The sequence below is a fragment of the Malaclemys terrapin genome, chromosome 12, assembly GCF_027887155.1.
Source record: "Malaclemys terrapin pileata isolate rMalTer1 chromosome 12, rMalTer1.hap1, whole genome shotgun sequence".
Classification (NCBI taxonomy): domain Eukaryota; kingdom Metazoa; phylum Chordata; order Testudines; family Emydidae; genus Malaclemys; species Malaclemys terrapin.
The window spans coordinates 37,513,587-37,524,339 of NC_071516.1; the positions used below are offsets into that span (position 1 = coordinate 37,513,587).

General features: G+C 59.3%; 1 protein-coding gene across 1 annotated transcript; it reads right to left on the minus strand.

Moving 5' to 3' along the window:
- Nucleotides 1-1,340: 1,340 nt before the first annotated feature.
- METTL17 (methyltransferase like 17) lies at nt 1,341-10,696 on the minus strand. Its single transcript, XM_054045986.1, has 14 exons — nt 10,605-10,696; nt 7,258-7,411; nt 6,852-7,001; nt 6,557-6,653; nt 5,646-5,727; nt 4,821-4,894; nt 4,643-4,737; nt 4,176-4,249; nt 3,701-3,808; nt 3,399-3,467; nt 2,913-2,963; nt 2,606-2,698; nt 2,127-2,311; nt 1,341-1,711 (listed from the first exon to the last, which is right to left on the minus strand). Exons 1-14 carry the CDS (start codon nt 10,674-10,676, stop codon nt 1,624-1,626), a joined length of 1,392 nt encoding a protein of 463 aa, XP_053901961.1. The 5' UTR covers nt 10,677-10,696; the 3' UTR covers nt 1,341-1,623.
- Between the last annotated feature and the right edge of the window lie 57 nt (nt 10,697-10,753).

A 10,753-nucleotide genomic window follows, 5' to 3' on the forward strand; every position in this document is an offset into this window, starting at 1 on the left:
CCACGGCCCTGATGCAGCATAACCCTCAGTGTCCCTGGCAGCCAGCACTGGCCCCATGGTCCCAGTGTGGCGCTATGTAGTGGGGTGGGGACTCGGTAGGGGGTGCTCTCCCCTAGCATGCAGTGCTGGCAGGGAACAGGGTGGGGGCCCGCAGGGGGCGCTGTCCTGCAAGGAGCAGAAAAGGGGCCCCACAGGGAGCGGGGGAGGGGGGTGTCTGCATGGAGCAGGATGCGGGCCCCACAGGAGAGATTGTCCCATAAGGAGCAGGATGGGGGGCCCACAGTGGACGTTATCCCGCAGGGAGCAGGGTGGGGGGTCGCAGGCAGCAATGTCCTGCAGGGAGCTGAGGCCACCCAGAGCTCAGCCCCCTCCCCCTTCCCCCGTCCCAGCCCCACGGTCGCATGCCAAGCCTACGCACACAGCTGGGTCATGCCCAGGGGCTCCACGGAACCAGCTGAGCCCGTTCCCCCGCCCAAGCTACTGCAATGCCAGCAAGTGGTAACTCACCCGAGCGCAGCACACGCTGTGCCCAGCGTGCAGGGCAGGCTCACCGCCCACGGGGTGGGGGGCTGGCCACCCACAATAGGAAACCGAGACCCACAAGGGGAAGGGACACAGTGACAGAACAGAACCAGGAGTTCTGGTCCCCAGCCCCCACTGCTCTAACCACTAGCCCCCACTCTCCTCCCAGGGCTGGGGAGAGATTTTAGGGGGGAGGGATAGCTCAGTGGTTTGAGCATTGGCCTGCTAAACCCAGGGTTGTGAGCTTAATCCTTGAGGGGGCCATTTAGGGATTGGGGCAAAAATCTGTCTGGGGATTGGCCCTGCTTAGAGCAGGGGGTTGGACTAGATGACCTCCTGAGGTCCCTTCCAACCCTGATATCCTATGATAACCCAGAAGTCCTGACTCCCAGCCCCTGCTGCTCTAACCACCAGCCCCCACTCTAGGGTGACCAGACAGCAAATGTGGAAAATTGGGACAGGGGGTGGGGGGTAATAGGCACCTAAATTAATGGAGATATCCTATCTCCTAGAACTGGAAGGGACCTTGAAAGGTCATTGAGTCCAGATCTCTGTCTTCACTAGCAGGACCAAGTACTAATTTTGCCCCAGATCCCTAAGTGGCCCCCTCAAGGACTGAACTCACAACCCTGGGTTTAGCAGGCCAATGCTCAAAACACTGAGCTATCCCTCCCCAAAAAAGAAAAAGACCCTATAAAATCGGGACATCTGGTCACCCTACCCACTTGCCTCCCAGAGCTGGGGAGAGAACCCAGGAGTCCTGACTCACAGACTGCTGCCAGTCTAACCCTGCGCAGTAACTGACGCCAAAGCCGGTGGACTGTTTTAGGCTCTCTTTATTGGACCCAACCTGGGTGCCGGGGAGCCACCAGCTGCAGAAGGGAACCCAGGAGTACTGCTGGCTCCCCCATGCTCATTGGGGCCAGCACCTGCACCGCCGCAGGCGACAGGGGCCATCAGAAGATCCCCCCCCCCCCCCCAGTGCCAATCCATTGGGTGCTTCCTGCTGCCGTCCCCACATCAATGCTCACGAGGGTCAGGTAACGGATCACAGCGGGACCTCGGGGGCTCAGCATCTGCCCCTTGGGATGGGATGGAGAGTTACTCCCCCGGAACGGCCTCCCCAGGGGGCACTGTCACGGGCAGCCGATCCCCCCAGTGGCTCAGCCGGGCACAGCGATACAGATCCCTGTGGGGAGAGGGAATGGTGAGGGGTCCGGCCCCCCAAGCCAGCAAGTTCCAGCTCCGGATGGGAGCAGGCACCTCCTAGAGGGGAAAGCCCCATATCCCATTCCCCACCCCCTTGGGCCAGCCAGTCCCCACCCTGGGGCCAGTTGGGAGCCAGCGCTCCCTAGAAGGGAAAGGCCCATGCCCCATTCCCTGCACCAGTTGGTCCCTGCCCTTGGGCCAGATGGGTGCTGGCACCTCCTAGAGGGAAAAGGCTCCGTACCCCATTCCCCACCCTGAGACAGCCAGTCCCTGTCTTGGAGCCAGATGGGAGCTGGCGCCCCAAGGAGGGGAAATGCCCCATATCCCATTCCCACCCCCACTCCCCCCCGCCGAGCCAGCCAGGCCCCGTCTCCGGGCCGTTGGCGGAGTGGTACCTGCCGTGCCGGCGCGCGGTGATCACGGCGTGCTGCAGGCTCCCGTCGGCACAGCACAGGTGGCAATGGACATGCCGGGCGCAGCCCAGGACGGCCTGGGTGATGCGGGGCCAGGGCTCCTCGCCCTCCCCTGGCCCCCGGCGCAGGATCAGGAAGGAGAACAACTCCTCCTTCAGCGCTGGGTTCTGCAACGACACGAGGGCAGGGGGTGAGCCGGGGGGGTCCCTGCAGAGCCCCCCCAGTCCACCTCCCCCAGCCCCTCCGACCTAGGGCTGGCCCCGGCCTGTTCCCCACCCTTGCAGCCAGGCATTCCCCGCCCTGGGACCAATCCCACCGCAGCTCCCCATATGCCCCGCTGCCCAGGGGGCGGGGGGGCGGGGAGACAGACAGACAGACATGGCTCCCCATACGCCCTTGTTGCACGGCGGGAGGGGCACAGCTCCCCATATGTCCCACTGCCAGGCAGGGGGGGCACTCACCCAGTGGAAGGGCAGGGGGTGGTAGGCCTGGAGGTAATTGCAGGGAAGGGGCCGCTTGGGGTTCAGCCGTGGGCAGGGCAGGTGGTGTGGGCACTAGGGGACAGAAACTGGTGTTAGAGCATCCCATGTCCACCCCCAGCCCAGCATTTGGGCACTTGGCTGGCCTCGGCCCGCCCTCCCCAAAATCCACCCACCGAACCTCGACCCACCCCCGCAACCCCCTCCACCTGGCCTCGGCCTGTCCACCCAACCCCCTCCAGCCGCCCTGCAGGCCTCAGCCCGCTCCCCCCACCCCGCCAATACTCACTGGGGCGAAGACGTGAGCCTCCCGTGGGTCATGCAGCACCTTGTCTCCCCCCTGTTGGCATAGGGGAGAGGAGTTAGAGCCCAAAGGGAACCAGCTGCACCCCCTGTTCCCTCTGCACTGCCGGCCCGGACCCCTGGGTCCTGTTCCATCCCAGTTCCTCCCCCTGGAGTACCTGGGGGGCAGAGCTCTGCACTGCCAGCCCAGACGCCTGGGTCTCGTTCCATCCCAGTCCCTCCCCTTGGGGTACCAGGGCAGGGGAGCTCTGCACGGCCGGCCTGGACACCTGGGTCCCGTTCCATCCCAGTCCTTTCCCAGGGGGGCCCCCCAGCGCTTTGTGTTATTGTCCTGGACACCTGCGTCCCATTGTCTATCGGTTCTCCCCTCCCCCAGTGGCTGGGAGCCTGCCAAAGCTGCTGGAGATGGGGAGGGCGGATTGCAGGGGGGGGGTCCCGCCATGGCCCCAGGGAAGGAGCAGGGTCCCCTCACCCCCAGGACGATCTCTCGCGCCTCCATGAGCATCTGGTGCCCCTCTTTGGTTCCGTTCTCCACCAGCACCTGGAGGGGATTGGGTGTTAGAGGGGCTGATCTTGGGGGGAGGGGAAGAGACTAGGCACGGGGGGGATGAACTGGGGGTCAGAAAGGGGGAGCCTGGGGAGGGGGCAGAGGGGTCAATCTGGGGGAGGGGAGGGAGATGCTGGGGGGACTGATCTGGGGGAGGGGAGGGGGACTCCAGGCTGGTCGGCTGATGGACTCTGGGCAGGGGGGCAGAGAGGCAAGGGGTTATTCACCAGGAAGCCGTCCGTCTTCCTCCACAGCGTCTGTATAGTCTCCCTGCGCTCAGCCAGGCTGGGCAGCTCGTTCAGGGAGAAGGCTGAGACCACCACGTCAAACTTCACCTGCAAGTGCCCCAGGAGGGAGACATGGGATGTGGGTGGGGTGGGGGAGATCAGACAATAGCCCCCTGGCTGGGGTGGGGCAGATCCCCAGAGACCTCCCTCCCCCACTGGAGAATGCCCCAGCATCCAACCGCTCTGACCCGCCCCCTCTTCCTCATGCTGCTGCTGTCCCCCACCCCAGAGCCAAACGCATTCTGGTGCTGCCTCCCCAACAGAACCGCAAAGCAATGTGGGATGGCGCCAGAATCTAACAACACTGGCGCCCCCATCCCCAGGCTTCCTTGCAAAGCACTGGACCCCCCAGCGCTCCCCCATAGATCCAGCTGCCCCTGTATTCCCGGCCACCCCTACAGGCAGGGCCCTTTACCTTGGGCGAGACAGGGAGGAACTGCCGGAAATAGACGCCTGGGAAGAGTGGGGTCTGGGGGGACTCGGAACCACCTGGAGCAGGGAGGGATGGACAGACAGACAGATATCAGGGCGGCGGTCACAGAGAGGGAGACAGACAGGACAGGAGGCAATGGAATGAGAGAACGATGCAAGAAGGGCCTGGAAGCCCGGACTCCTGGGTTCTCTCCCCAGCTCTGGGGTGGCAGAGGGGTCTAGTCGAGTGGAGTGGAGTGGAGTGGAGTGGAGGGATGCTGGGAGCCAAGACTCCTGGATTCTTTCCCTGCTCTGGGGTGGCAGAAGGGTCTAGTGGTTAGAGCGGGAGGGGTTGGGAGCCAGGACTCCTGGGTTCTTTCCCAGCTCTGGGGTGGCAGAGGGGTCTAGCAGTTAGAACTGGGGCCCTACCAGCACTGGCTGGGCACTCAGCAGCACCCCTGGAGACCTCACCTTGCAGCAGCCGCTCAGCGAGGGTCAGCATGGGGGCAGAGCTGTCGACACACAGGTACTCACGCAGGGTCTGGCCCCAGGCACCATGCGCCGCCCTGCACAGAGAGGGGGGAGCATGAGACACCAGCAGCGCTCCCAGGACCACAGGAAATATCCCCCCCGCAGGGCAGAGGCTCACCAGCTGACGGAGCCCGTCCCAGAGCCGAAATCCAGCAGGGTGCGAGGGGCAAAGGCCGGAACCCGCTTCTGGATCTAGGGGGCAGAGCAAAGAGAAACCGCATTGGGCCCAGCACAGCTCCACATAGACGACAGGTGGAGGGTGGGACTACTTCCCTTCAGAGAGTGGGGGCTAGTGGTTGGGAGGGGGCGGGGGGCTGGGAGCCAGGACTCCTGCGCAGAGTTCCCTCTAATTTTTACATCCATGTGCAGAATGAATTTTATTATGTACACCAGTATGGCGCTGATGGGGGAGGGGGGGCGAAGTGTGGGAGGGGGAAGAAGGTTAGGGTGTGAGGAGTGAGGGCTCTGGTTGGGGGTGCTGGCTCTGGGATGGAGCTTGGGATGAGGGGTGCGGGGTGCTGGAGGGGGTTCAGGGCTGGGGCAGAGGGTTGGGGTGCGGCCGGGAATGAGGGGTTTGGGATGCAGGCTGCCCCTTGGGCTACGGCAGGGAGAGAGGACTCCCCCCAGCCTTCTCTCACCACAGCAGCTCGAGGCAGGGGAGAGGTGCCTCTCCCTGGCTGCGGCAGCTCCGGCGGGGCTGCATTGGGCCGGTCCAAGGGGCAAGTCCGGGGCAGATCCACGCTGGGGCCAGCGGCGAGAGGCACCACTCCCCTGTCAGGTCCATGCTGGGGGAGAGGCACCCCTCCCCGCAATAGCCCTGAGCCCCTGCACGGGGCTTAATAGGCAGCTGCGCAGCCATGCAGCTTAGAGGGAACTTAGCTCCTGGGTTCTCTCCCCAGCTCTGGGACGGGAGTGGGGTCTAGTGCTTAGCACAGTGTCTTACCTCATGGAAGGCTCTGGACACAGCCGCAAACCCCCCATCCAGCCGAGCTGCCATGTACACAAGACTCAGCTCGTCTGTATACCTGAGACGGGAAGAACACACAGAGCACGTCAGTTGGGGGCTCTGACCCCCCCCCCTCACACACACACACACACACACCCCAGAGCCAGTGCTGACCTCCTTTACTGCCTGCCAGAAACTGGGGCTGGTAAACAGATGTCATGCCCCACCTCAGAACTGGCTGCACCTTAGCTCTTGTGAGTCATCCCCATGTGGTGTTGCTGTGCGGCTATTTCCCAGCTGCTCCACCCCAGAGCTGGCTGCATCTTAGTGCTGGGAGAGGCGTTCCTGTGTGACCTCCTTCACTGCCTGCCAAAATCTGAGGCTGGTAAACAGAGGCTCCACCCCAACCCAGAGCTGGCTGCATCTCAGGAGTGGGCGAGATGTCTCTGTGTGGCATTGCTGTGTGTCTATTCCCAGCTGCCCCACCCCAGAGTTTGCTGCATTGCAGCGCTGGCTGAGGCATTCCCATGTGACCTCCTTCACTGCCTGCCAAAATCTGAGGCTGGTAAACAGATGCTCCACCCCACCCCAGAGCTGGCTGCATCTCAGGAGTGGGCGAGATGTCTCTGTGTGGCATTGCTGTGTGTCTATTCCCAGCTGCCCCACCCCAGAGTTTGCTGCATTGCAGCACTGGCTGAGGCATTCCCATGTGACCTCCTTCACTGCCTGCCAAAATCTGAGGCTGGTAAACAGATGCTCCACCCCACCCCAGAGCTGGCTGCATCTCAGTATCGGATGAGCCATCCCTATGTGGCATCGCTGTGCAGCTGTTCCCCAGCTGCCCCACATAAGAGTTCGCTGCATCTCAGCACTGCAGGTGACCCATTGCAACCCTGAGAGGGTGTCACCTCAGTGCCTCCCAGTGATAGGTGGTTTTTCGAAGCCTGTTCAGCACCCTCCTCTGCAGCTTCTCCTTCTCAGCATCGGTCAGGGGGCTGGATGCATCTGACGGAGAGAGACAGGGTTAAGAACAGAGCTGGCTGGGGGAGATCAAGCAGAGAGAGAACACTGAGTGAGGAGAACGCCCCCCGCCGGGCCTCCACCCCACAGCACTGTGGGGTACTGGGGCCAGCACTGACTGCATGGGGAGAGCCCCTTCACCCGGCTGGTTTCTCCCCATCCTGCCCCTCAGTCGGTGCTCACCTGCTGTGTGGGGCTGGACTTTCTCCCTCAGCTGCTGCTCTAGCTGCTGCCCTCTCCTCTGCAGCTCGCTGGCCTCCAAGGGCCGCTTCCGGCTCCAGAGGTAGTTGGTCAGGGCCACCACCTGGTCCTTCAGCCCATGCATAGTGGACTCTGGTGGGGGATGAATGAGATACGATGGGCCCTGTGAGAAGCCCATCACGCTGAACAGAGCAGGGATCACCTGGTGCTGAGATGTACCCAGCTCCGGGGTCTGGCAGTTGGGTAACAGCCGCACATAACACCACATGGGGACGGCTCTGGGGCAGGGCAGCTGAGTAACAGTAGTGCAAGGAGGGAGTACCCCTACTGAGCCCCCCCACCCTGCTTCTTGCAGCACCAAGCCCCCTCGCGCCCAGTGGTTACTTACGCTCCACCAGCAGCTGGGCAGCCTTCACCAGTTCGGCCGGGAGCCGAACACTCCTGAGATGCAGCACCCCTGGGTGCCGGCGGTGGGGGACGTTGCCCAGAAAGTCAGAGGAGTTGTCCACCTGGGAAACTCTTGGGATGATGGTGGAGAAGGCCTGAGTAGGGAGAGAGCCATCAGGAGAGCAGGACAGCAAGGATAAGACCATGCATCCCTATATGGCCTGCATGGGAAGGTCCATATGGGGCTGTATGGCTCAGCCAGTGGGCAGTGAGGGTAGCAGGGCCATATGGGGGATACTGCATAGCAGCAGGCTCTATATGATTATAGCCTGGTAGGCTAGTCAATATGGGGTTATATAGCCCAAGCAGGACCATGGCCCCAGGCTCCAATAGGTCTGGGTTGGTGGCAATGTCAGAAATGGGTGTATATGGTTTTACATAGCGACACTGTCAGATTTAGAGTGGGGAGCTGAAGGAGGAAGGCTGGTCATTACCTGGTCATATGGCATGGGGCAGGATAGGACATACGGAGTTACGTGGTGGGGGTGGAAAAGGGGGGCAGAGCTCCCTCGTGCGTTATCCCCACTGGCCTGTCACGCTGCACTGACCGCATTGCATCGCATTTGGGGACTGGCTTGGGCACTCTGGAGGAACCAATCCCTGTCCAACACACGCTGTCCATGTACGACTTACTCTCCATCTCAGCTTACAACCCAGGCTCAGCTTACAACCCAGGCTTATCTTATCCGCTGTAAACGGCTCCCTGGGCGTTCCCCTTATCTCAGCCAGCACCGAGATTCTGCTCCCAGACCGCCTGACCTCCCTAATCCTGCCTCCAAATGGGGCCAACGTCCAACATCACCATGTCCCATTACTCACATCAGGCCAGGCCGACGCTGCACCCCTTTGTTTGCCTTTCCCCCATTAGCTTACGTTTCACTGGCACCGTGTCCCCGTCCTCCTGTGCCTTCCTTTTTAAGGTCTCTGCTCAGCAACGTGTTCCCAAGTCCACAGTCGCTCTAATCATTTCCACCGCCATTAACCCCAGGCTCAAAGTACGAGGCAGGGGCTGCCCGCCCACCTCCTAGGGTCCAGCCCCAAACCCACACTGTACGCTTGCTCTGCCTGTGAAGCATCCTGCTGTAATTTCACCTGGGGTTTTCTTTTAATCACCCCATGACAAACTGCTCCAAAACAGCATAATCTTTTGATCTGTCACCACTGGACAGTGAACCAAAGCACAGATCAAGGAAAATAACGTTCCCTGGATCCATTCCAGGAGCGGCCCTCAACAGCCACCCCACAATACTTGTTATCACCGGCATGGGCAGTTCCTGCTTCACTAATGTCCCAATGTGGAGCCTGCTCCCCCACAGTGAACCTGCACCCAAGCAATTCCACTTGCTACTCCAGGCAAGACCAGGGCCAGCATGCGTCAATTCAAGACAGCAAGGTTCCTTGCTCCATATCACTTAAGGCCGCTTTTACTTTGCATGCCATGCATTCCTTATATACTTCTCAGGGTATTATTATTAGAACACACTGACTTAAAGTCTTGCCTATCTGAATGCAATTACAACATCATTAATGAGCCCTTGGTTTTGCTTAATACATCAATACGGTACTTTTGCTTCAATTTTTTGTTGAAATGTTTGGTTATACAAGGTATGCCAGATATTACATGGTTTGGGAAGCGGAAGCTGGTCCATAAAGGGTTAATACAGCCCAAAGAAGAAGAGTCTTGTCCATTGTGGATAGTTCTCTGAAAACATCCACTCAATGTGTAGCGGCAGTCAAAATAGCTAACAGAATGTTGGGAATCATTAAGAAAGGGATAGAAATAAGACAGAAAATATCATATTGCCTCTATATAAATTCATGGTACATCCACATCTTGAATACTGCATGCAGATGTGGTCACCCCATCTCAAAAAAGATATACTGGAATTGGAAAAGATTCAGAAAAGGACAACAAAAATGATTAGGGGTATGGAACGGCTTCCGTATGAGGAGAGATTAATAAAACTGGGACTTTTCAGCTTGGAAAAGAGACGACTAAGGGGGGATATGATTGAGGTCTATAAATTCATGGAGGATAGGTCCATCAATGGCTATTAGCCAAGATGGGCAGGGATGGTATCCCTAGCCTCTCTTTGCCAGAAGCTGGGAATGGGCGACAGGGGATGGATCACTTGATCACCTGTTTTGTTCATTCCCTCTGGGGCACCTTGCACTGGCCACTGTTAGAAGACAGGATAGTGGACTAGATGGACCTTTGGTCTGACCCAGTATGGCCATTCTTGTGTTCTTATATGTTGCAATATAACGGGAGAGAGTCTGGTCCATATGGGGTTATTTGGCCGGGGAGCTGATGTGTGCTTTAAGGTGTGTGTATGGGGGTACAAATAGCGACATTGTATTTCAAAAATAAGGAACTGTTTTCTTAGCAACCCCACCCCTTCTCCTGATATTATTTTATCATTATTATTATTAATAATAATAATTATACTAAGGACTCACCTACATTCACCAGGGGTATCTCTTGTTGCTTTTTGCAGCACTCAGGAACTTCCAATCTTGTTTTACAAAAAAAGGGGCGTCCCTTATAATAAGGGACTGTTGGCAACCCTAGTTGGGAGGGGGGTTGGTCCATACATGGTTATATTGCTATGAGAACATAAGAACGGCCATACTGGGTTAGACCAATGGTCCCTCTAGCCTGTCTTCCGACAGTGGCCAATGCCAGGTGCATCAGAGAGAATGAACAGAGCAGGGCAATCCATCGTGTCATTCAACCCCCACCTTCTGGCAGTCATGGGGAGTTATATCGCCCAAAGGGGTTTGGTCCAGACAGCATTATATGGCTAAGGGGAGTCTGGTCCATATGGGGTTATATGGCCTGGAGGTCTCTGGCCTGTACAGGGTTATATGGTTGGGGGAGAGTATAAGGCTGAGGCACTGGTCCATACAAGGCTATATGGCCTGCGGCAGGGGGTTGGCTCTGGGTTGCAGTCCTGACAGGGTTATAGGAGTCTGATCTACACAGGGTTATATGGCCTGAGGGGAGGGGTGGTCCATATGGGGATATATGGGCCAGGAAGTTGTCGGGCGGGGCAGTTAGTTGGAGGGGGAAGGGTCAGATCTCGTCAAAGGCCATGGGCGGAGCTATATGGCCAGGAGGCGGGGCTCCTTCGGGGCAGAGGAGCACTGAGCTGGTCACGTGCTCTGCTTCCCCACACCCGCCCTTGGTGCCGGGTGCTGGAGCAGCCCCAGAGAGAGGCTGCACGCGCCCTTTACGCAAATCCCTCCTTGCCTATTCACGAGGTACCGGGCGCGGGGGTCACTCACCCGGAGCGTGGATGGGCCGCCCTGAGGGCCCCAAAACCTCCATACCCGCCTCGCTGCCGCGGGGGCCGCCATCTTGGAACACCTACAGCCCCACCTCCAACGCATGACCGCCGGAGTGACTAGCCAATCGGAAGGCGAGAGGGCGGGCC